The sequence below is a fragment of the Uloborus diversus genome, chromosome 9 (genome assembly GCF_026930045.1).
Source record: "Uloborus diversus isolate 005 chromosome 9, Udiv.v.3.1, whole genome shotgun sequence".
NCBI lineage: Eukaryota > Metazoa > Arthropoda > Arachnida > Araneae > Uloboridae > Uloborus > Uloborus diversus.
Window position 1 is genome coordinate 106,238,209 of NC_072739.1, and position 27,954 is coordinate 106,266,162.

Genomic DNA, 27,954 nt, shown 5'->3' on the forward strand with positions numbered 1-27,954 from the left:
ACACAAAATGTAATTGCCAAAGATGGTAAAAGTGGTTGTTTTAGGTAGTGTTTCAAAGAGAGTACATTATTTTATATTGTACAAATTCTTCATTCTATGACAGTGCATTTAGATGCATTGGTTTTAAAAAAAAACAGCTTGTACTACTACATGGAAACATTATGGTACAAGCACAAAAATATTTTTATTTGAAATGCTAACAATGTGGAATTTTACAAAATACTACAAGTTTATAATTAAGACAAAATAACCTTGCAATAATATGTATTTCATGCAAAACATTTTACTCTGATACTTTTTATTTTGTCTGTGTATATATGCATACATATATGTGTGCGTGTGTCAGGGGTGCATTAGTGCTAAATTGCACTGGAACAATGTTCTGATACTGCTTTTCTCAAAGAACGAATTCCCTTTCACAAAAAAAAAAAAAAAAGTCATGACTCAGGGTTCAATTATTTCTTATTGGCGTTCCAGTGTTGAAAAAATTACGAGTTCACCCCTGGTATGTGCATACATGCAAACATACAGCAAACACAGCGAATTCCAGTTATACTGCAGAGGCTAACATGTCCTGTTATTCTGAGAAAAAAGTTATAAAATAACGTTTCCTTTCATTCAAGATGCTTGCACAATGTTGAGTCTCCAACATTTTTTTAACGCTCTATTTACTTCTGCATTTCAAGCTTGTGATATTAAAATGTATTCTGTCTTCCAAATCAATTTTACTTTTTGAAGTCTATAATTAGTCCTTTTGAACAATTTTTTATTTAAACATAGTTTTCTATAATACTTTACATTCAGTAATACAGTGCAATATCATGTAATACAATATTAATAAAAAATTTCTGACTTTTTTACCTCTCAATTCAAGATCTATTACCACCGTACCGAATTAGTTTTTAAATTTACATTTGGTAAAAAACGAGTTTCAAAAAGTTGCTTTTAAACAAAAGTCAAAAACGTTTTACAGACATTGAATTTATTTCAAAAGAATGCTTAATACATTATGTGTTTATGCTAATCCCTTCACTATTGCAAGTATTGTATAAATTCAAATTACGGTGTAAAGAAAAAAAAAAGGATTATTTCGCCTGAGATGTTCCAATTGAACAAAATACGTACAATAGAAATCATTACTCCAATTTTCTTTGGTCACTGCACTTCTATTACATTTACAGAGCAAACCTGATGCACACTCACACTCAATCATGTACAAATTACATTGTATGCAAACTAATGTATACAGGGTAATTCATTGTATGTGAAAAAAAAAAATATATATATATATAGAGTTGAACTCCCTTAATACTACCATGTTTAGTATGAAATCACAGCTATAACAAACATTCTGTGCATTAACTTTGGTTTGCATTTCAAGTAGGTACATTAAAAAGTTTATGCACTATACGTGAGTTTAATTGAAAACTTTGGTTATAATGAACAAAACCTTCTGACTACTAAAAATGTTCATGATTGAACACTGATTTTATTTTTTTGGAAATAATTGATCATTTTGTGAGGTTTTAGAAGAACCAAATTATGCATTAATAAGAAAATGTTAATTATTTTGCATAAAAAATCAAGCCTATATCTCATTTATTGTTGGACATTTCAATTTGATTGAAGATAAAACTGTCTTCCTTCGATTACTACTGCAAAAGCTGACAGTCATCTTTCTTTTTCATTTTTTCCAAACACATTCAATTCTAAGAAATAAGTTATTTTTCTGAAGATATTAATAATTAGATTGCAATGCCTATATTATAAATGATAAAAAGTAGTAATTATTTTTTAACTATAGGTAAGATTTTTCTTTATTTGTTCAGACGTTCACTTATTAAAGATTGTGATGAATAATGGCTAATATGATTAAATTAATGGATTTTTGACATTTCATATTAACCAAGTTCAACTGCACATATATAAATATATATAGATTAAAGAAAAGCTTCACTAGAAGATATTCAATAAACGTAATTTCACTATTTAACTACAAATTTTAAATATTCAAGTGTTGAATTTATTACTAACTTCTGAAAAGGTGTAAAGATAGGATTATGGAAAGAAAGCAGAGCTAAGAAGGACACTTATGATTTGCTTTTAAAATTGACATTTAATGAAAGATTTCTCCTGAAAGCGAAGTTCATTTTTTATTGCAACACTGTAAGACACCACTAGCCTCCTAGTTTACACTCTGCAATTGTAAAAATACCATTTTATATAATACTGTGCAAAATTTCAACATGAAAGGAGCATGTTCATGGACAAAAACACAGAAATATTTCTTTGCAGTTACATCACAAAATATGATGAAAAACACCTCATCTTTGGCCCCGCCACAGACATAAGTCATTAAATGCAATAAGCTTTCAATATTAATTGACCTTCTGATAAAAGCATATACCAACCATGTTAAATACCACACTTTCAAGCTTGTTGCAAGCATTAAAATTATACTGAAATGTCAGACCGGCTGTTTTAAAAATGCTTACACAGAAAGTGCTTTTGTCAAAAATAATTTTTATGAGCAGCCACAACATTATTTTAAAACTTTGATTATAATTAAACATTTAAAATCAATATATTAAAATTTGAAGTTCATTTCCAACATCTACATTTTAAAATGATTTAAATAAAATTTATAAGATATCATAATTTAAAAAACTTTTTGGGTAAAATACATGCACCATTTACAACCAGGAATAGCAAATTTGAATTCAGCATATCTATGAACAATCAAAATAAGGACATTTAATGAGTAAAACTTTAAAAGCTGTATAACAAATATTTTGTGTGCCAGTGAATTTACATGAAGCATGTTTTAAGATAATAAAATTTGCTTCGTTAAACAACATTAGTTAAATATTTCTACATTTTGTACAACATTACTTAACATGAAAAATGTTAAAATGTATATGTTAACAAATTAAAAACTCTTCAATTTAGACTTGTAGAAGTTGAAAAAAAAAAACTTTTTTGACTAAGTTAAAGGTAAATAAAAAAAAAAAAAAAAAAAAAAAAAAAAATCAGCATTTCTCACATAGGTTGAGTGAAATATTGTTAGGGTTTAGCAAGAAAACAAGAGCCTTGACTACTAATTCTTTCAGAAAATAAAATATAGAACTATTGATTAGTTTCACTGGGTTTTATTTTCAATTAATAAAAAATAGAAATAGTTTTAAAAAATAGAAAAAAGTTTCCCATTCATCCTCAAAATTATGATTAGAAACTCTACACGAGAAAAATTAACAACAAATTGGAAACTCAAATAATGCATTGTTATTGTTTATTAAACTTAAATGTACGCTACATATTTAAAATATAAACACTTGCATTATATATCGTGTAAAATTATCCGCTTTCTAACTGAAATTTTCTATTAAAAAAAAAAAGAAAAGAAAATCACACTTAAAGTTTATTAAGTTAAAGCTTTTGGCTAAGACTTTTGGAATTTGGCTAAGAGTTAAATTTTGGCTAATTTGATAACTAGCAATATGAAATCTTTAGCGCAGGACTTGTATGTATAATATGTTTTGAAACATACTTTGTCTAAGCAATTTTATAGATAAGTTATATATAATTAAAAGTTATTTTTAGATATTGTACAATTTTTTTTAATAGTGGGCCAATATGGCTGGAGTCGGTAAAATATTTCTAATAATTTTTTTTTTCAACCCATACATACTGGATTTGAAAAAATTTGAAAAATGAAAAAAAAAAAAAAAAAAAACCCTTCAGAATTGAGGATTATGCATGGATGAATAGCTCACACCAAAAGGTGTCAACAATTTATCAAAACTGGTAGATATGTTAAAACCCAAAGACGTTATGAAAGGATCTAAGTGGGATGCAAATTTGACAAATGCATATAAAAATAGAATAGAATTAATTATCATTTTACCAGTAAGAATCACTATTAACAAATTTAAGAAATAAGATGCCAATGAAAAATTGTACCATAATGAAAATTGAGCAAAATATAGAATTTCTATTTCTACCAATAATTAAAAGTTTTAAAATATAAGCACTGATTTGTGCATTTTTATGGCACAGTAATAAAATTAATAAATAAAATAATTAAATGTAATATACAACCACTGAAAGAATAAAAATAAGTACAACACTTAATAACATAATCACACGCTCAAAAGCTAAATATATGTATAAATTAATAAAACATGGGACAACAAAAGAATGGCAAAATAAATAATAAAATACAAGTATTTACTAAATAATGGGACTATATTGGACGGGGAAAGAGGGGGAAAAAATCCAAAATTGTTTCAACAAAATTTAGCAAAAAAAAAAAAAAATGTACTTTTGAGAAAAAAATTAAAAACTTTTTGACCACTTGAAATATGTTTTGAAAACTTGATGTATCAACAATCAGATCTTTTAAAAGATTAAATTAAAGTAATAAATAAAACAAAAAACTACTACAAATAGTGTAAAGCTTTTTTGAAGACAAATGTTATTAAAAAAAAAAAATAAAAATAATAATTTAATAAATATAAGCTCTGAATTACATCCTTAGACATATACTTTAAGTTGATTAAAAGTTTAAGACGGTTTCAAAAATCCACTCTACTTTCCTGAATTATCATTTTAAACACATTATGGATGCTTCTGACATAATTCAGACATTAAACAACTTTAATTGAAATTAACTTTACCAATGAAAAATAACATTAATTAACTAAAAGTAACCAATAACGATCATAGAGGCATACATACGCAAAATACAAGCAAACAATATTCAATGCAATTACAGTTAGAAAAACTTTTCATAACTACAAGAACAACTGATTAAATAATTTTCAAATCCCACAAAAATGGCACATTTAACATCTTCATTGTAACACAAGCACCTGTGCGTATTAACTACCGGAAACAATTAATGTTTCAAAGATTATCAGACCATCTGACAGGAACTTCCTCTTTAACAACATCATGTATACACCCAGCTTTAACAGACATTGAAATACAATTAATACATCAACCACATTCCAACATTAATGCGTGAATCAAATGACAACCTTGAAGTTGTTTTCTTCAATCAACCGATGTTCCTGGTAAACTTGATTCAAAAATGCTGAGTGCTTGATGCACAAACTCGTACTGCTCGGCAGTTTGTACCATTCCACCCCTAGAATAGATTACAAAATACAATATATGATTTTTTTCATTAAAATACTAAAATAAATACAGTGAAATCTGGGTAACTTGCCACATGAGGAAGACTTGATTACCTCGATAATTCAACATTTATTTTTCTTACAGTTGGTTCAATGCTAATTTGACACATTTGTAGGAACCCCTATAAGTTGACATTCATTTGCTATTCTCTATTCCAATTTTTGTTACCAACATTTTTCTATATTGACTTGCTGGGGGAAGTGGGGGGGGGGGGGGTATTGAATCTCCTAACGACTAAAATTCACACCTATTGTGCATTCTAGCTGTTAATGTAAAACCTCGTTAACAGCTAAAATGCATTTCAGACATAATTCCTAAAAGTTGGCAAATAAAAAAGTTAAAAAAATTTCAATTGGGGGAGAGGGGAAAAAAAAAACAACTTGAAAGTACTTTTTATAAAGGCAACAATTTCTTATAAACAGAAAATGGATAGACAAAAATTTTATCAGTTGGAAGTTAAAGACACAACTGTAATAGCAAAAAAAAAAAAAAAAAAAAAAAAAAAAAAAAAAAAAAAAAAAAAAAAAAACAAAGACATACCTATCCAATCTTAAAGAACAAACTATACCCAACACATCAATCATATTTTCTTCAAGAAGCTGCTGAATGCCAATGCTTACAGCAATGAAACAACCAGTTCTTCCTATTCCAGCACTAAAGGAATTAAAATGAAAAAATAATTAAAAAGAAAACAGCCATTAGAGTTACATAACAAATTAAAAAATAAGTGAATATGCCCATGGGTGCTTTATGTGACAATGTTACTTTTGACAAAGTTGTGTTGTTTTAATTGGTAGACTGTAGATCACGGGATGCATTGAATTATGCCTTTACTTTTATCCTTTTCTCGCCAACAATAAATCGCTCAGGCATCTTATAGATTCTTTTTTCGTATACGTTAAATCCTTTTGCCTCTCATTGCATTGTCGTGCACATGTAGCCAGTGGCGTAGCTACAGTGTTTGCCGCCCTTTTGTTGGGAAATAGTTAATATGGGCAGTTCTCAAAAGGTGGGAACAAAAAAGTTAACTTTGAGCAATTTCAAAAATTTTCGATTTTGATATCAATTTTGCTTTTATTCTAAAGTATGCATACCTAGAACACAATATATGAACATGAAAAGACAGCAGGTATTTGTAAAAATTGTTAATTAGCAAATTAAATTAGCAGTCTGTAGGTAACACATTTTGGACATTGTTGTCCTGTAGGTAACGGATTTTGGACATCATCATAATGTAAGTTTCACCATTTTTGACAACTGTTAATCTGATTTTTAACTTTTCCAATGAAAATTTTATTTACTACTTTTTGAATTTTCCAATTTAATGATAAAGAGGACATTAATGAAGTACTTGAATGGCTATACATACTGCTCTTTACATATAATAAAGTTTTGGAATGATTTTGAAGAAGTTGATGAAAGGTAGGAAAAAGCTTTATGGAAATAATTATACAAACTTGTAGTTTGATTTATTGGGACAAATAAGAAATAAAAATAGAGACAAATAAATACGACATATATATTTTTAAAGGAAAAATAAACAAAATATGCTTTAAGAAAGAATGTAAAAAGTGACATCAGTTTCAATAATGAATATTTTTTCTAATGTCATAAGAATTAAAACGATGTCTAAAAAAATTATTGAAAAAAGAAATTCGTATTTTTATTTGGAGATCGTTAAATTATGTTTAAAAGAAAGAAGAGAAAAAAAAATTCTAAAATAATAAAAGCGGCGGGAAAAAAAAAAAAGCTAGCGCAGGTGATAAAGGCGCCAAAACTGGTGCAGCTGACGATTAACTACATTTGTCAAACTGGAATCCCCCTCTGGTAACCTTTAGCTTATCGTATACTGTGTTGTCACCAACGGAGGTTTGCTTGGCGATTTTCGCGCAAAATGGCTTTTGTTCGATCATAACCAGCCATGTTTCTTCTGTAATTTATGTATTGTTTAATGTGTAACGTATTAATTATGCAAAATACCAATGGATTAAAGAAGATAACATCATAATAATCTTTTTTTATTGATGTTAGAAGACAGTGGATTATAAAAAAATTATAAATAAACGGACAGAATTATCGGCGTCAAGATCGTAACGCCATTTGGACATCTCACATGTATGTTTAAGAAAAATTATTTTTCTTCTAAGATACTGTATAAAAGCTTATGAAAACACTTTTAAACAATTAAAAACTGATTCTGAGGATCGATAAATACCTTTAAAACGAAAACATCATATACTTAGTTCTCAAATAATAGCATTGTAAAGATCGTAACTTTTGGACATGCATCAAATTTCAAACTTACTTTTTTCTAAAATCGTTTACAAAGTAAATAATCTGTCTTTACTTTTGTTATTTGTGTAAAATATTAACAAAAAATTATTCAGTGTAAGATTCATGCCTTTAATTTTTTTTGAAACGTATGGAAATAATTAAAAAAAATTTTTTTTAATGGTACGTTTGCTCAGTTAACGTTTTGGTATGTCCAAAATTGTGCCATTTAGCAAAAAAAATATTTTTTAAGGGCATTTGAAGAGCTTTTTTTCCATAATTTATGTCAATTCTTGTCTCTATACAGCATTATAATTTACCTCAAAAATTTTAGAGTTAATTAAAATGAAAGTTATTTGGTATTGAAGCTTCAAAGTTGAAGTCTGTGTTTGCTCCCACCTTTTGAGAACTGCCCATATATTAAACTGTCAAGTGTGTTTAAATTAAAACTAGAAATATTATTAAAGAGAAAAAAAGATGCAATTATTTTCTACATACTCTCAAAGAAAAAAATGGAAAGGGCGGGGGGGGGGGGGGGGGGAGGTGGCCCACACTTGGAGAAAATCGCTAAATTTACGTAAAAAATGGAAAATTTAGTTTCTGGTAAAGTGAAGGGAAAGGGAGGGTTGGGTTTGCTTCTGATTTTTTCCTAAACTAAAGCCTATTTTAGCGTTTCTTTGATGAGGTAGAGGGGATCGACAGGCACCACAAGGAAATGTTTGGAAATCAAAATTTTAAAATGAAGCTTGAGCTACTTTGTGATAAGGTTAAGAAAATCCGAAATGGTAGGATACCCAATTTGAAAATTTTCAGCTCTCAAATATGCAATTTTAGACTATCTTTGGCAATGCAATTGCATGTGTGTTCTAAAGCAGCTGTAAGCGTTAGAGGCAGGAGTGGCGCTTAGGTTTCTTACTGAAATGTTTTTTGAATTGAAAACAATTTTAAAAGTGTCTGTGGTGATTTATTGGAATAGGGAAGGTTCAGCTTCTTTCCTTGAAAATTGTTCATCACCAAAGTCTCAAAAACTCAATTCTAGGCTATCTTTGGTGACGTTAAAGGGTTCCCTAACATCTAATGGACAAAAAATGTTGTGAAGCCAGGCTGCTCTCTCTCATGGAACATTTCCGTAATTAATGCATGACTTTAGGCTTTGTTTGATATTGATAATGTTAGGAGCAAAAGGGGGCAGAGATAGGTTTCCCTCCCAAAATCTTTCTTCAAGCTGAATTTCATTTTAGGCTATCTTTGAGACGGAAGCATTAGCGAGCTCTCCCACCCAGGCAAATTTCTATGAGCGAATTTTGGGCTATCTTTGGCAGGGGTCTGTCCAGGGTTTTTCACAGGGTCCGTTTTTTGTGAAAAATCAAATATTTTTGTGAAAAACGAAATTTTTTTGTGAAAAATCAAAAAATTTTTTTATGAAAGATCGTTTTTTTTTTTTTTTGTAAAATAAAATTATTTTGTAAAAACGAAAAATTTAAATTTATAAACATTAATAAATGCGTTTGGGGGAGGGGGAGGCTCATGGAGCAAACTACGGCATTGAAATAATTTGTTGGAAGTTTTACAGTATTTTTTGTCTTTTCTAGGGCATTTTCGAAGGTTATCATAGCAATAGGGAGGTATCCTTCTCCAGCGGATGGTCAACCTAGATGTATCAGTATCTATATACCGTTTCACATCTTGTTAAATTGTACTAGAAATTTTTTCTGAAGATTTTGTATAAAGAGTAAAATCATAAAATAATTGAAAAAAAAAAAAAAAAATCAGGCAGTTGTTCAGTATTTAGCTTTTTGGCGCATGAAATTTTTACAGAGCACGAAATTTTGGTTTAAATTTGTAATTTTAACAAAAATAAGTGTAAATTTTATTTTTTTACCTCTGAATAAAGCGCAGTAAGCATTTAAAAAAATGCAAAAAATTCCATTCCTATAGCGGATGCAAAAAGATTGAAATTTTTGAAGTGAAGGCATCAAAAGTATAAGAACGGAATATAAAAGAATTTATATTAGTAAAATCTTTTCAAATTGCATATTAAAGGTTAATGATAAACATATGTATAATGTCTATCGACATAGTTGAAGCAAAAATAAAATTAAACCATCGAACCGTCTTGACACTTTTAAAAGAACACGAAATTCTGCTTAAACTAATGATTTCACTAAAAATAATGATAATTTTCATTTATTTGCCTCGTAACAAAGTTTAGTTAGCATGAAAAATGAGTAAGATTTGATTGTCATACCGGATGCAAAGAGATCGCGTTTTTCAAAATGAAGGCATCAAGAGTGAAAAACAGCAAATAAAAGAGTTTATTTAAGTAAAACAATTTTAGAATTGCATTTTAAAAGGTTTACATGATGAATATTATTGATAACCACCGACATTTTCGCCGAAAATTCGTAGTTAGAAAAGAAAAAAAAAAGGAGGTGGGGTAATGTAAAACAATGGACAATACCAGATTCCCGATATGGACATAGGAAAAAAATACAGGAATTCCGGTTTATAACCGATACACGAGCACCCCTGTTAGCATAAAAAATTCAAAACTAATATAATTTCTTCTTAAGATAACGTTAAAACATCACACCATAAAGGCACAAAAATTGCCAAGCTGGAAAATGTTAGGAATATTTTCCAAGTCCCTGTGAAAGGTTTACTAGACGTTTATTTATTTAGCGTTAATGTTAATTTTATAGTTGGTAACCATATCTGAAGCGATCACATTTCTTCCCCAACCTATAGCTATTCTATTTGTTAGCAGTACCAAGTTCAATTCGCTGATATGTTATTATTGTTTAGATTGAGAGCAGAGGGAGAAAGGTGCTGAGGCAGCAATATCAATATGCAGAGGCCATAACATTTTCAGAAAAATCTATAACAACAACATCGTTGCAGGCTATTTTTATTCTGCTGTGATAAAAGCAACAGTAAGCATCACAGAAATATGCAGACATTTCTTTTGAAAAATTAGCCGTTATTTTGATTTTAAATTTGCTTTTACAATAAATGATTTGTGAAAGATCCTTTTTTAATGATTAGAATTTTGTGAAGGGTCAGTTTTGGTTGATCGGAATTTTGTGAAGGGTCCGTTTTGGTTGATCGGAATTTTGTGAAGGGTCCGTTTTGAGTGATCGTATTTTTGTGAAGGGTCCGTTAACGGACCCAAATTTCCCCTGGCCAGACCCCTGTCTTTGGGGACATTGGGAAAAGGTCTGAGGAGTTCACCTTTCCTTCCTTGTAAAATTTTCAAATTTTAGGACTCGACCGATGCATCGGTGCCGATGGTTAACAAATTTAGCCTTCGGCATCAGCGGCAGATGCTAACTTGCAGGAAACATCGGCCCATCGGCCTTAAAAAACATCGAAAAGCCGATGGAATTGGCCGATGTTTTTGAAAAAAAAAAAGGACATTTGCTATTTTACTTATTAATACAAAGTAAAGGAAGTTATTGTTTTCATATAAAATTGTTTACTTAAACTTCAGTATGAATTTCTATTTTAGTCACCCCTGAAAGAGTTTTTAATACTGCATTCAGGTACCAAACAAGTTAATTTTTGCGTTGTTTCTTGCAGCTGGATGTACGTATGTATCTGTCATAAGTTATAACTCAAAAATGGTAAGCTGTAGAAGGATAAATTTTTGCATGTGTGGTGTGCGTACATTCCAGTTGTGCACTTCCCTTTTTGTTTTCGATCGGGTGTTCTGAAAAGCCTGTTTACTATTTTTTTTTGTGTGGATATTAAATACTTATTTCAATGCAAAACTAATATAGCATCTCAGACTGACGATCATTTGGTAATATAATGCCGAATTGGGGACCATGGAAACAAACGAGATGTCGAAACCCGTTTTTGTGTCATTTTGTTAGGTTTGTCATATTTCTCGTTGAACCGACAGTAATTTTTAATTTTTCGACATTTGTAATTTGAATCACAGTAATGCAGTCTTTTCTGTATCGTTTCGGCAGAGTTACAAGTTTGGGTCCCGTCGAAATACATTTTGGGGCCCTATTTCGCTATCAAAGAAGTTGTGAAACATTTATCATAAGCATTTTTGTAACTCCTACGGTGCCCCTATGGTTATGGGGCCTTTCGCGCAATTGCAACATTTGCTATATTTTAAATCCGCTGCTGCACGTCAAAACAAAATCAGGTGCAAGTTTTGGAAGGGTTTTTCTGCTCAATCAAAGGGAAATCAAAGGAACTTTTGAATTTTATCTTCGTATATATATATAAGTGATGAAGAAGATTCAGAAACTCTTCCGAGGCGTTGGTGGTAGTGGTTCTGCACTAAAAAAATGAGACCGAGGTTGGGGCCAAAGTGTGAGTTGCTCCAAAATCAGAGGGTGACCCCCTCCTAACTCTCCCTCGTCGTTTCAAGCATTTCTTAAATATTTAGCGATTATTTATTTCGGTCAAGAAAGTCATTTTGCGTATTTCTCATATTTGTTTCACCTATATTTCGAAATGCGCCATCTTTTTTGCATCATAATTAGCGATCAATTTTTTTCCTGTTGTAAGTAACTATTTTTATGCATTTATGTAAAATCAATGAATAAGTTGTTTTCGTTTTTTATAGAAAAGTTTCAAGGATTTTTTAGTATGCAATTTTTTAAATTTCAGAAAATTATTGTTAAATTGAAAAATTTAATTTGAACTTGTTTGTAAAGTTTCATAAAAGATCAAACAATCAAATTGTTCAATATTGTGTGTGCAAACCACAATATTGAACAATTAAAGTAGTATATGTATTCAGGTATTAACTTGGTGTAAATACAGAGTTTGTTTATTGTCGCTGCGTTTTAAGAACCTCGCTCTTTTCATGGCTATTTCTTTTTTGAGCAAAATTTATGTCGCTCTCTCATAGCTTTTATGAAAAATGCAAACTTTTCTTTTGAGAAATTTTAAATAAGTATAAAAATATTCCTATTATGATTTAATATTGTAATTTATCTGTTACCTTTTTTGTTTAATTTGATGACTAAAAAATGTCTACGTGCAATCCTTCCACTTTAATTGCGTAATTTGTCGACGGTTTCATCGTTTTATTCTTTTTTTTTTTGAATGATTAAACAACATAATTTAATGTTTTTTAACTGTTTAGTGTACTTAAATCCGTACATTATTACAATATTATTGAAATCTTAGTTATATATTCAATTAAGAAAAACAAAAAACAAATCAATCGGTTACTAAACAGTCTCTTTGTTTTTCTTCCTTTTTTTTCCCTTTCTTTCTTTTTTTTTTTTTTGGTTGTTGTTCCTTTTCTTTCATTATACAGCAGTCAAAAAAGGAGAAGCATTACTACACCCTATAAATATTGTACGTAGTACGATCCAAAAGTTCGTGGACAAAATGTATGAAAACCTTACCCAGATTAGTTCATATTACCGAAGCACATCCACCTTCAAAAGGTCACTTTGAGGGACTATGTACTTCTGCCAGTGTTCCTATAACTTCTGCGAACACTCTTGGGAGCCATTTTTTGCTACCTTCTATGATGCAGCTTTATCTTCTCCTGACGGAAGAAAGCGGCGTCCATGTAAATGTTTTTTTGCTGGGAACAGGTGAAAGTTACACGGAGCTAAGTCCGACGAAACGTTATGTTATTTGTTTGTCATATCAGAGTATTGACTAATCGAACCGTGAAACCTCAACATGTAAGTCACCTTCATCCCCACGATAAAGTTAAAGTAGCAGCGCAAGAGGCCTTACAAGAGGTTGCGAAAAATGTCTTCCAGGAGTGCTTCTAAAAGCTATACGAACATTGGCAAAAGTGCATAGTCGTTCAAGGTGACTATTTTGTAGATAAATGTGTTTCGGTAATGTGAACTATTCAGAGTAAGGTTTTATACAACTTGTCTTCGAACTTTTAGATTATACTACGTACGTATGAGTTTTCAACTTACTATTTCATAACGTTTTTGAGTGACGTAAGTTTACGCGCATGAAAACACCACAAGAGAATTTGCGATAATTAACTGAGGAGGCGTTCAAAATGGAAATTTCAGTCATCTATATGTTCTTAGGTACATATGCATGTACAGATGTGCCGAAAAAATTTGTGAAGTTTAAATTGGGTGATCGTAAAATAGAAATTCAGGTCGGAATCTGATTTTTTTTTTGTGATTACAATTCCTTATTCGTAGAAAGGAAGTAAAGTGAAATGAATCAATGATTCTTTAAATTCTTGACAATCTTATAAATTTATTTCTGTTTGATTTTTTTTTCTTTTTGCCATCGGCCAACGGCCATCGGCAATCGGCCATTTGGAGGAAAATAATCGGACATCGGCCATCTTTGAACAATCGGCCAACAATCGGCATCGGCCGAAAAATGCCATCGGTCGAGCCCTATCAAATTTGAGGTTCCCAAAACACAGTTTTTAGACAAGTTGGGAGGGGGGGGGGGGGGGGGGGGGGGTTAAGGTACCTTACTTGGAAAAATTCCAAAACTGAAGTCCTAAAAACGTATTTTAAGCTATCTTTGATCATGTTAGGAGATAAAGCATAGGCAAAGTTCAAATGCTGTTTTCAAAAATTAATATTGAAGTATCAAACGTAATTTTAGGCTGCATGTTGGGACTTTAGAAGAGAGGGTAGGAGCTTTCCGAAGGAAAGTTTTCAGAATTAAAAGTCCAAAATATATACTTTTTGGCTGTGTTTGCTATGTTAGAGTAAAAGACAGTGTTGTGATTTCTGCCCAGGAAATTTTAAATATTGAGGTCTAAAACCGTATTTCTAAGCTATCTTTGATGATATCAGAAAAAAGATGAAAGATTTGAGAGCTCTCCCTTCTTACGCTGTTAGACTACAGAGTGGAGTTTTATTTGAAACTGAATATGCTAAAAAACAGTTTTAGACTATGCTTGGCCAAGTTGAGGGACCAAACTAAATGTTGAATGAAATTTGCTTACCTTTCATAAGGAATAGACTAGCATGTGATTCAAAGTTGTCGGATAGATTTTCTACTCTCAAAAGCGAGAAAACAGAAATTCCTTTTACTTCTTTTGAAATAGAGAACTCTTGTAATGAATAAGAAATCAAAGTAAACCATGAAACATATAAAGCCACCGTTTTAATAAGCAATAAATTGTTTCGTGTACTTTTTCCACCTCCCCTTTTCTTTCTTGTTATTATTTTCTTGAAGTTAAAAAAAAGTTTTTTGTTTCACTATGAGGTTTTCAAGAAACTCTCTTAAAATCCAGTATTAACTCTTCCTCTTAACAAAAATTGGAAAACGTCATTGTTTCCTTCCTCCTGGAGATAACTTCTACAGACTTTTAAAAAAAATGGTCCTATGACTGTCCTCTGCCGCCCCGTCAGAAAAAACAAGGAATCGCACTGTGTGATATAGTAATCACATACATTTTCATAGATTCGCGTTTATATTTCATGAGTTCGCATTTTCTGATTTTCTATTTAATGGCGTCTTTTCAAAGTTTTTGGCGGCCATGTTTTGCCTTCTTCTTCCTGCAATGTGTTATTCTCCCGCCTTTTTGGCTCATTGGCTGTAGGCGTTGTCTGGTTCGGTGATGTCATTTTCCCGCGTTCCCATTTGCTGCGCTAAGTGACGCCACATATGAATATCTGGTTTTCACGAGACCGCATGGGGTTTTCGCTGGGATGTTTCTAAAAATTTCGTGAGCAGTCTAGTGCTAGCGGTGACATGTGAAGGAGCATTTTTTTCGTGAGGAGCTCGGACGCTTGACCTGTGAAAGGTCGTACGAAATGACGATGATGGTGAGGAGAAATCTCGATGCATCTGCTTGCAAAGCGCATTGAATAGATAAGTAATCATACAGGAGCTATGGAGCCCTGTTTAATGCAACAAATGACGGTTTAGTTCCGAATCTGACCCATTATTTAGCCAAGGTTACTCCAAAAATGAAAGATGTTCGCGTCCACGTTAAAGTAGCTCCGATCCTGCACTGACGAAAATAATGTTTTTTTTTTTTACATTTTGACCCTTGTTTAAGATCAAAGAGGCAGGCGATGTATCTGTATCTGGTGAGACCATGATAATATAAGCAGTATGTGCGGTCAACATAGAATTTTGTTCCCCGCAGCACCATTTTCTTCGTAAGAAAGGAGATTCTCACGTTCATCGCGGTGGTATAGTCGCTAGCTCCCTGTTGGTTTTACATCATCTCCCTTGCAGATATCACTAAGATGATAAATTCTTTGGCCGCAACAACAAGCCACGCTGTTTTTTGTCTCCCCATGTGCGATACACATCCCTCTGCTGTGACAACCTAAATCCCTTCAATAGACTGGACTTGGAACTTAACCTACCTTGTTTTTTTTACTTTTTTATTTTTTTTAATCCATTCCATGTTCTGCAAAGTTTTGATTACTCTGCAGGAGCTCCCTAGGATCTTAGTGTTCGTCGTGTAAATAATGGTGATCGGAATAAATCTTCAGGTGTGACGTGCAAAAATTGTGTTTTTTTTTTTTTGAGTTAACAACATTGGGGTAAGTCAAACCTTTTCTCTTTGAGTTCTACGTAGGCACCAAACATTGAGACGTCCTGGAGTTTTGCGGAAACATTTTAAATACGATGGGCCTAATTTTTTTTCCTCAGTTTTTTTTTTTGTTAAAGTGGTGGTTCCTTTTCCCACAGTTAGAATTTAACCACTTTTCCACACACACTGATATGCTATCAAGAAAGACTTTTGAAAGCTAAAGAAGAAAAGCAGAAAGTATTGTATAAAAGTAATTTTAATCAGGTAGTGACACACAAGTCTTACAATTCGAAGGTGTCGCTTTTGCCTGCAGTAACAGATTAAAACCATAACTTCTTTATTTGAAAAATACGTTTACTTTTTCCACATAAAAAGGGTTAGTTTGTGCCCCTCGAAAAGTGCCGCCCAGGACGGCCACCCTCTCCATCTCACTCTCGCTACTCCACTACAAGTTGCTAAAGCTTTGGCTGAAGTGCACTTGGTGAAATCACTAATTTTAAGCATGCAACTAAAGTATCTTATTTTCAGAATTTCTTTTAGATCAGAATTTGATCTGATCCTTTTCAGATTTAAAAAATAAATTAAATTTTGTTCAAAAAAAAAAAAATGCAATCAAATCATCCCGGTTTTGCAATATCATATATAAAAAATATTTCAGGGAGAAAAAACAGTTGAAATAATTTCAGCCCTTAAATGAACTTTTTAAAAATAATCTATGTTTTCCATGTTAATGTTTGATGTTCTTTGTTAAGACATTTTGTCATGAATTATTTTTGAAAATCCCAATAAATGAATCAATAATACTAGTTATCGCCTTTTTTTACATATAAACCTTACACAAGATGACTTTTCAAAACTTTGCACATGTATTAAATTTTTTACCTGCAGTGAACCACCATAGGTCCTTTTGTAGCTCCAGAAGCATCACGTCTCAAAGATTCAACTTCCAAAGCCATTGCTAACAGTTGTTTTGCAGTTTCAGGTGTTTTATGATCCGGCCAAGCAGTGTACCAGAAATGGCGAACAGTATGAGTCTCACTTCCTCTCTATTGAAACAAAGGGAATTAAAGTAACAGAAAATCGTTAATTTAAAAGCTTAATCAAGGGTTAATGTTAGGGGCAAAGTCAACGTAATGTGAGTATAAGTTTTCTTTGTGAGAATGCAGAATGCTTAAACATAGCTGCCAACCTCAAGATAAAAAAAATAGGAGCACTTAAGGGAAAAAATAGGAGCAATGAGGATTAAAATAAGAGCACCAAATCGTGGCCTGTGCTAAACCTTCCTTTTGTACCGTAAGCTTCTATAAGTTCTAAGCACCATTACAATGCGTTTCTGAATTTCCATGTTATATTTTTAACAAAACTACAACCAAGTTTAAAATAAAAATTTTTACATTAAAAAAGCATCATTACGTAGGTACATATTGAAAAGTAAAAAAAAAAACAAGATTACTGTTTGATTTAATAAACTGCAACCCTTTTTAAAAATATTCTTTAATATATATCCTACATGTATTGAAAATGCATTGCATAAGAACGTATTGAAGATTGAAAAAAAAAAAAAAAAAAACATTACTTCTTATACTTGGAAGTCAAGCAACTTCATAGTGAAGGTCAAGACTCTTAAATCTTCTAAGTGGCCACTAGACTCCAAAAACTTAGTGGCCACTACTGTCGCCAAGTTTTGAAACACAAACTGGAAGGGGGGCGGGGGGGGGGGGGCAGTTTTTACAACTTTCATTTAAAAAAAATAGATGAATAGGACTTTGCACATTCTAAAATAGTTATTCAATAGTTTTTTTGTACATGGAAAATTCAAGTTAAAACAGGTTTCTGATTTATAAAAAAAACAAATAAATAAATGAGAAGTCAGCAGGAACCTTCATTTTAGATGAAATAGTTTCAGCTTATAACAAAGCCTCCGAGACAATAAGGATCAAACACAGATAAAATTTCCCTTTCAAAAAAAATAATAATAATAAAAAAAAAAAAAAAAAACTTTTTGCCTTTTGTTATTTTTAATAGTTTACATTGAGACAAGCATCCAATTCTGTTTTCGGAAACTTAGGCTAATAATAGTCTTGTCTACTTCCATAATGATAGATTTTTGAATTTGTTGCATTAAAAGCAATTATAAATAATTAATAATCCTTAAAAAACTAAAATTTAGATGAGATAGACAGTTTTTAGCACATTAGCGTCTAAACCAATGAGGATAAAATAATATTCTGAAGAAAAAATTTTTGCATTTTTCAAGAAAAAAATTAAGAATTTTCCGAAAAAAAAAAAAAAAGAGCCCATTTTGCATAATTTTCAATAGTTTGCATTGCAATAAGCATCTAATTCTGAAAACTTGGCCACTTTAAGAGTCTTGTGTACTTAAATCTCGCAAATGACCAAATATGGCAACTAAGTCAAAGAATCAGAAATAAAATTTTGAATTTGTTGCAAGAAAATAATTATAAAAATAAAAAATCCCCATGAAACTACAATTTAATTGAGAAGTTTTAGCACATTCGTGTCCAAAGAAATAGAGATAAGATGAAATTTTAAATAGTATAATTGTTTTCATTTCTCAATACCATTATTTAAAATAACGAAAAAAAATAACATTTTGCAGCACATTTTGCTTATTTTCATTAGTTTGCAGTTAAAAGAAACCCTGAAATCTGCGTTGTCTTTGAAAACAAAAGCACTTAAGCATCGTCTACTTCCATCTTGTGAATGACCAAACATGGCGGCTAAGTTTTGCACGTAGCTGAAATACTCGATGAAAAAACGATGTTCTCCGATCGATCAACGCTCCCCCTCAGTGTTTATCCTACACTAATGCTTCTAGAGCATCAAAATGCCTCCTCTTTTGTTGAGTTTGTGCACAATTCCTGCCTTCCAGGATAAGGAAATTTCTTCTTTTTCCTCAGAAATCGAAAAGTGTACAAGCAAAGTGAAAAAAAACGAAGTTTTTTGGAATAAATCGGATTTTCGGAGTACGCAATAAAAATCGGAGAAAGTCCGGGAAAAACGGAGCACTTGACAGCTATGCTTAAAGAATCCTCATATAGATAATAGCCAATTCACTGATAGAGTAACACTGACGTCACCAACAATGAAACTTGCGCTATAGCATGATAATTTGATAATGTTTTCCGGCAATGTTTGACATGCGGGGAAATGCTTTATTTTGACAAGCCTGAACTGGATTCATTAACTTATCTGTTTTACTGGTAAGTGTGTAATTTAAGGAGAATGAAGAAGCGAAAAAGTGGTTGAAAATTAACACTATCCACTGGAGTTTAGGGTTAATTCACTGGAGTTAGGGTTAACATTTCAACTATTAAAATATCACCAAACAGGCAATTGCTTCATTCAAATGTAAAATCAATTTTCACCCGTCATACATTGACAGGCAATTTTCTAGTATTCTATAATTACCATTGTAATATTTGACACAATAGGATATTTATCATTGATTTCTACTTATCTTTTAACATTCTTTTAAATTCAGTATCAAATTCTACTTTTGTATTAATGTTATTCTATTTCACATTTTAAATTTCATAATTATAGTACAAAACAGAACAAAGATAAAAATATAAGAGGTATACAAAACCAAAATGTCAGTAGAAGAGTGAAGAAAATTTTAATGCAATCAACGGAGACAGATTAAAACTTAATAGAGAGTGAAGAAGAACTATTATTTAAATAAAAAAAAGCAATTATGTAAATATATTGTATGTTGATGTTATACAAACACAATTAAAATACATACTTTTTTTTCAGTAAAAAAAACAAAAAGCTTTCAATACCCAATTTTTGTGATATATGTTTTTCATTAAATAAAAAAATTCAAATTAAAACACAATTAAAGGAATGTACCTGAAATAGAAATATTACAGAAATACTTTAGTTAATAAAGAAAAAAAAATCTCCTTCCCTCAGAAATTAAAAGTTTTCCTGACTTTTCTTGGTTATCCAGGTGGCTAGACATTCTGTTCTAATTGCTACCAATTCAAATTTAAATTCAGAAAGCACGGCACTTATTTCTGTGCCTAATATACTTTAATTTGAGAACTACAAATTGTTTACTAATACTACTTACTAATCTACTTATTACCAGACTTAGATAAAATGGAAAGCTTTCTGCGAACACAAATCCTAACAGGAAAATTTTCTGCTAATAGGTATTTTGCTTAATTCACCCTTGCCTTAATTTATAGTAAAATGTAAAAAAGGCAAAAAAAAAAAAAAAAAAAAAAGCTTTAAAATTGTTAATTTTTTTTTTTTTGCAGCAACATATAGTTAACACTTACTTTTCACCGAAAGCTTTAAAATTGTTATTATTATTTTTTTTTTTGCAGTAACATATAGTTAACACTTACTTTTCACCAAATTAAGAAAACTGCCTTAACCATTAGTTTTTACCCAATATCAATCACATAATCATTATTTTCATTTTATCGTGAAATAGTTCATGTAGATCTCATAAAACATGAGCTACCTGCTTTCTACTTGAAAATTTTATGAAGATATTTTATTTTGTAAACAAATCAACAAAAACTATTTGTTTGAAATTAAGTATTTCTGCAAAAATAAATATCGTATTTTCCTGCATATTACCTGTTAAAAAAGTTTAAAATGAATGAAGTGCGGATTATACGCTGCTGCAGATTATCTGTGCTTTTTTCTCTCAACACCAACACATTGAAACTCAATTAACAGCAGGATTCAGCAGTAGAGACCGTTCCTTAGTCTGTTAAGTTGTTTATTTTACATAGCTTGAATTTTCCTCTTATGCGATTCAGTCTGTGTAAAATAAAAAACCACACAGTCATAGTAGAGGCAGTCTCCATTTGCAACCGTTTACTCCTTTGTCTTTGAGTAATTAGCGTACTATGATCACGATTTCAAGAAGAACTCATTATTTTTTAGATTAATTTTGCACAAGATTCGGAAGAAACAAAAATAAAGTGTAGGATTTTTGTTTTAAATTTCTTCTTTTTCTTTTTTTTTTTTTTTAAATTAACATTAGTAGTTTAAAAAAAATTTCTGCAGAGTCAAAAATTTTCTGAAAACGCCGTTTGTGTGTTTTTCTATATTATGCAAGACTGCTTGTTACTGATCATTTACCAATAAAAATTATGGCAAAATTTTAATGAAATTTTCAAACATGTTATAAAAACCAGAATTAAATTTAAATTGAAAATGCGGCCTTCCACAGGAATTGTTTGGCTCACAGAAAGGTATGAGTTGAAATTATTTCAAATAAAAAATCTACACATTTATAGTTTGCTCTACACTGATCATCATACATTTTATGCAATTTTAACAGGTGGTATAAATCCATATTAAATTCCACACTATATAGATGACTAGAGGACCCGACAGACGTTGTTCTGTTCAAACTTCGTAAATTGAAAAGTTAAAAAATTTCATTAAACTATCAAGTGTTTGAACCGTTTTGTTGAAAAAATATAAGTAAAATTAAAATGTTTTAAGCTGCTTGGTGTCAGAATGCTTATATTTATTACAACTTGATTTATATAATGCCCACTGATCAGTTGTTTTATTAACTTTTTTTCTCCCGTACTTAATGGTTCGTTCCTTCAGCCATACTTAAAGGATAAAAAGCGTCCTCGGATATTAAGTGTAAAAAACTAACTACCCATCTAGAACAAACGGGAAATCCCGCTGCAATGTCCCCCATATGAAAAAGAATAAAACAATCAAAAGGATATCATTTAAAAAAAATGATAAAGGTAAAAACAGTTCTCTGAATAAGCGAAAATCACTCATCCCTCCACCTACCGATGTAAAATAAACATTCTTCAACTAAACTGACTAAACACTCTTTAAAAACGAAAAACAATTCTTTGTAATTTGAAATATTTCGCCAAATAAACAAAAAATACAATAAACTACCTTAACAGTAGCTTTAAAATGTAAACAAATGATCACGCAACTCTATTGTTTATAGCCAAAGTCGCCAAGCCACCACGTTACTGTAATTCAGCCGATCAGTGAGCGAAGCCAACTCCGATCGATTAGCGGTCCAATCTTTTGAATGGAAACTCTTAAAACTTCCTATATTGCCTAATTTGATCTTTCCACCAAAGGTAAAGATCTTCCACTGCACTGATTTTTGTGTACAGAACTACCCTGTTGTAATTTATCTGGACGAAAATTAAATTTGTTTCGTCTTTAAATTCCATCATCGTTTCCTTTAATAATTTACTGATTAGTTTGATAATCTTTAAAGTATTCTTGACATTGGTGCCAAAATTCAGATGGATTTCAGCCGAGAAACAAATGTTGCTAGGTACGATACTTTCTGATTATTTGGTTAGGGAAACCTAAAGTACCGATTCGGTCACATGGTTTAACTTTGACGACAGAACACACGTTTTACGTGAACCTTCCAGTACTTTACGTTAAAATATATCACGGGACCTAAAATCGTTGCTTTTAAGAAATGAAGGCTTCACTCTCTCTCTCTCTATGTTTTATCTATCCTCAATTGACATATCAGAGTAGGTAGGAAATTGCAGCACAAAAAGCAGAGCTGGCTTTCTTATTGTTATTTGGCAATGGGTTAAAGATTTATTTAAGTTCTTGCTCAACAATAGGTTAAAATAAATATTAATCATTTGGGAGATATAACCATCCAATGTTTAAATGTTGATTAATTAACAAAAATGTTTCCGAATTGATCCATCGCGCTTCAAAACCATGCTTGTCACAACTTAATTACACACAAAAAAATTGATCAAAATCGGTCCAGCCATTTAAGAGCCTTATAGTAACAAACGCCCGCACAGAAGATTTTTATATATTAAGATAATCAGAGGATAAACAGGAACAAGAATACTTATTAATTAACCAGAATGCAGCACTAAATATTCGATAAAATTTAAATACATGCATTGACACATTTTATGCTTCAGGAATAAGTGCACATATTCATTAAAGTCTATGTGATTTCCATGTTTAAGAGCAGTTCTATTATAGCTCACAAATGCAGTAAAAGGCAAATAGAATGAGTACTGAGAGACTGAGGGTACAATTGGTCACCTTGGGGTTAAATTATGATATTGTTTATTCCAGTTAGGGTTTGTGAATAGGGCTCACAACCCCAAACCCATAAAAGTACTACTTGTTATAAAATCTGAAGAAGGAAATCCAACTGCCTGGACGGTATGGAATGCAATATAGAAAATTTGGGCCCATTTCAGGCTGTTGCATCATCAACAAAGAAGCTTGATGTGAATAAACTAAAACTTACTCTTAAAAATAATTCTCTAATTGTAAAACCATCACGAGGAATCACACGAGTAACAGTAACTTCAATATCATTATAACAATCTTGATAGTCTGGGATGTATGGTTCACATTTAACCTAGGAAAGTAAAAAAAAAAAAAAAAAACATTATTATTAAAGCAAATGTAACAAAAAGAGATGATGTACATTTTAAAACTAAGTTATATTTTAAGGCAGAGATACAAAATTTTAATAATTTTGATAATTTCAACAAAAGATTCACAAGTTTCTAGAAAAAAAGAAAAAAAAAAAAACTTGATCAAAATGCATTTTGTTCACTTTTAAAAAATGATATTTTCAAGAAATTATTCTGTATCATTTTTTTAACTGCGTAATTATGCAGCATACTATATGACTTTTACTATATGGCACTGGTACAACTTCTTATAGGTGAATCAGAGCTCCCACATTTGACTGGATGCAAAGCTTATGTGTGAGTGTGTGTGGTTGCTCTTATGATATTTTAGATTCTTTCTGCCATTTGAAAGTACTACACTTTTCTAACAGCCATCACAAATGCCACTTTCACTCCTCACACAATAAGCAAAATCACATCAAAGTTTCAGATTGTTTTTTTGATATGAAAATAATTTCAAGAGATGCCTGCTATTTCAATATTTTTAGATATGTAACTCTTATATTGACACTTTTGCTGCCGGTGCATAAAATATTTATACTTTAAAAAATAAATTACAGTCGTCCCTCGCCACTTTGCGCTTTGACTTTCGTGGCTTAAAAACCTAGTTTTTCCCATGTCCTAGTAAAAACCCAACCCTCCCTGTAAATATCTCTCTCGTTTTGCTATTTAGTATTTTTTAACTTATAGATAGTATTGATCAGACTTTTAATAATATTCATAACATATGATTTAGTAAAAGCAAACTTACTTTCATCTTTTCTTTCAGCTTGGTGATCATCACAATAAGAGAGCTCTTCTCTTTCCAAACCATTGTCCAAAAATCATTAACAGTATGTGACATTGGTCCTTGTGTAGCTATGTAAGCTCGTGTTTCTCCTCCATAACCCTATGAAGAATGTATCACAATGATAATGGAGAATGTATTTCAAACGCATCTAATTTAAAACATTTTCAGAAAAGCATGTGCTGTGAAAAAGCTTTTTCCTGGCTTTCAGACATTCTGAATTAAGAATTTATGAAGATAAATGAATAGCATAGTAAAGATTAACTGCGACCAAAAATTGTCTGAATAAATTAAAAAAAGAAGGGGGGAAAAATGAACATCCAGCATCCATTTGAATTCTGAAGTCTTGAATTCAAATTATGTTTTTCGCAATCACAAATTGTAATATAACCCTACTTGTTGAATTCTTGTTTCTATAAATAGAATAGAATAGAAATGGTCAAGCTTTGTGAAGGGTCCGTTTTGGTTGACTGGAATTTTGTGAAGGGTCCGTTTAGGTGGATCGGATTTTTGTTGAGGGTGTGTTAATGAAACCAAATTTCCTAGACCCCTGATTATATAAATATGTATGCATAGTCAAAAAAAAAAAAAAAAAAAAAAAGCAATATCACATTAACAACTAGGTAAAAATGGTTTTCAAAAATGAAATGCATCAAATACATTTAAGGTATGTTTGAATTAATTTACTTCATTTAACAATAAGTAAAGAAAAATAAACAACTTACTCTAACATAATTAGCATTTATATATGATGATAATGGGTCACCATTTTTTTCATATAAATTTACTCTAGTGCTCTCATCTAAAGGAAATAAGGAATTTTTTGTTAGGAAATATACAAAAATGATAATACATAGTTGCATGGAGGGAAAAAATTGGATAACTAGCATACAGTAATGAGGTTGAAAATTCTTTGTACACCAATTAATAGTACAAATACATATCACACAATATAACTAGTATGTTGTGGCCATCACGAAACTTTCTTCTATATTTTTCTTTTTTTTTCTGATCCCTCCCCATGTTTGACGAGGAAGCAATATTCCCAACAAAAACAAAATTACACATGAAAAAACTTGACGACCATCCCAATGTCTGCATTATTGCAAAAGCAAAGCAAAGAGCGAAAATAGAAAGTTATTTTAAAAGCCTTGCTTGAATTAATTACAAATATTTTATTTGTTAACAAACATAAGATGGCAACAGTTAAAATTTTTAAATCATTGAAATAATATTTCCGATCATTTCCATACAATTAAAATCACGAGAAATAAGCAGACGATAATCTATTACGATTTATCTTTCTTATTGTTGCACTAATAAAGCTATTTTTATTCGCTAAAAAATAATGATAACAAAAAATAAATCAGCACCTCTTGGCGCGATTGGCGCCAAAATTGAACCAAAGCCTGTTTACATATGGATTCACATATATTCCAAATTTCAACCAGAACGTAGCATTACTTTTTGAGATAGGGCACTCACAATGGAAAAAAAGAACGGGCGATTGCGCTACCTCCTTTTTAGCTGTTGACACCAAAATAAAATCAGCTTTTATACCCACTAAGGGCTACTTGCCGATAAATTTTTCTTTCATTCCGTTCATTATTTCTTGAGATACAGCAGTCACAATTGACGACAAAAAACGTTCTATAGCTCAACCCCCGTTTGAGTTATTGACACCATAATTGAATCAGCACCTGTTTCTGTTACTGGCAACATATGGACCAAATTTTGTTTGATTCCGCCAGTTACTTCCTGAGGAATAGCAATCACGCGTAACTCAAAAAACGTCCCATTGCTCCACCCCCCTTGGAGGAATTCGCGCCAAAAACCAATGGGCAAAAGTTCACATAGGGGCACACATGTGTACCAAGTTTCGTTCGATTTCATGCGGTAGTTTTTGCTGTAGAGTGGCCACAAAAAACTGGTCACACACAGACGTGACACACATACACACACACATACACACAGACAGACAGACATTTTCCAAAAATAGTCGAAATGGACTCAGCACACCTCAAAACGTTCGAATCCGTCAAAATTCGAAAATTTGCACGAATCCAATTCTTTCTTCTATATATTAGATATAGAAGAAAGTAAAAAACAGATAGTCACAATATTACACAATGTATATAGTAGTATTTCTGAGTAATGGACAGTAGCGGGACCAGAGATTTTGTGCTTAATTGGGTGGAACACGATATTAGCGAGAATAAGAAAATTTCTCATGAGTTATCAAAAAATATGAAAAATTACAATTTTATTTAAAAATCTTCCATAACAATTGAGCTGTTGGAGAATGAAAACAATTGGAAAATTTTACTACAATACTTTTTAAAATGTCTTGCATGAAATTTTGACAGCAATTAGATAAAAGATCTATTTAATTAAACAATCTAATCAATGAACATAATTCAATGCCTATTTTTGCATTGATAAGTCCTTCAGAGTCAATTTGGCAAAGAAAACTTTTACAATTCTTCATAGAATCTTAATGTTTTCAAAAGTTTAATTTTGCAGATCCTAAACAGGTATTTTATTCTTATTATTTTGAAAAAGAACATAATTCTGGACAGAGCTTTAAAGAATAAAATTCAATTACTTGAGTTCTATGCTCAATCTATGTACTCTAGTCAATTTGAACCTAGACTTCAACACAGACACTTTAATTTAAATGTGGCAGCTGTGCGTTTAATCTTTCCTTTTTCTTTCATAGATTTTTTTTTTTTGCTCCTACTTAAAATTCCACCTTTTTCAGGGATGCCTACCTTTTTCAGTAACGGGAAAATGACTTCAATTAAAAGGCGATTCTGATGCTCTTTAAGAGCAATGGAAAAGATGCAAAATAATATGTACTGTGAAGAAAAACTTAAAAAAAAAAAAAAGTTAGTCATTTTTCTTGTAAATCTATTCTAACTGCATGCAATTTTTATTGCAACTTTGAGCTAAATAAATATTACATTTTTTATTAGTTTCTTGCTGTCTGGCGCAAAAGTGATTTTCAAAGTTACTCAAATGATCACTCAACTGAAGAGCGCAGTAATAACAATACAAAAATTACCACGATTTCAATTAATATAATTTTGAACTAGGGCAATTAAAAGTAGAGGCTTAATTTTTTTTAGTATTGGGGAGACTTTATATCATTTCTGATTTTTGGCAGGGAGAAAAAGCATTAATATTGTATGTCTAATGCAGCTTACTGCATATTTTAATCTAGAAAAAGTTTGTGCTTGGTTCATGTTTTGTTCAAAAACTTTATACTAATTGTTCACAAACCTTTTGATTTCACGGAAAATGTTTGAATTATATACAGCTGGATGTTTTTTACCCAAACTATTTTGAAGGAAGAGACCCTATGTTAGGGGTGATAGTGGACTCAAGTAACATTTTCTGACGACAGTGTGAAATTTTTCGAAGCTATGTGGAAGCTCCCTCCCCCCCCCCCGGCAAAACTCTTCAAATATGCATACAAAACTCTTAAGAAATCATTTAAAAAGTTTTTTAAAAATAAGTTTTCAGTTTTAGTCAGCCCAAAATTTTCAAAATTTCGGATCACAAACACCTTTGTCCCAGGCTAAATTTTAGCCGCCGTAAAAAGATGATTTCATAGCTGGAAAGTTCATAGCATGACTTTTTTCACCTCATTGAAAAAAGAAAAAAAAGTTGCACACAAGTTTTGAATGTGTGGAATATTTTAATTCGAACACCTAATGTGATAAAAGTAAAACACTCAGTAACTGTTTTTGAAATGTGGGACTCTAAAAGCTATT

At 31.2% G+C, this 27,954-nt stretch overlaps 1 protein-coding gene across 1 annotated transcript in view; it reads right to left on the reverse strand.

Annotated features, from left to right (window-relative positions):
• Positions 1 to 4,575: 4,575 nt before the first annotated feature.
• The window catches only part of LOC129230419 (tyrosine-protein phosphatase non-receptor type 5-like), an 82,205-nt gene continuing 58,826 nt past the window's right edge, over positions 4,576 to 27,954 (reverse strand). The window contains 6 exon segments of the mRNA XM_054864819.1: positions 4,576 to 5,149; positions 5,740 to 5,853; positions 16,823 to 16,986; positions 23,220 to 23,333; positions 24,143 to 24,280; positions 24,904 to 24,980. Of these exon segments, the coding sequence (XP_054720794.1) occupies positions 5,056 to 5,149; positions 5,740 to 5,853; positions 16,823 to 16,986; positions 23,220 to 23,333; positions 24,143 to 24,280; positions 24,904 to 24,980 (701 nt within the window). The 3' untranslated portion in view covers positions 4,576 to 5,055.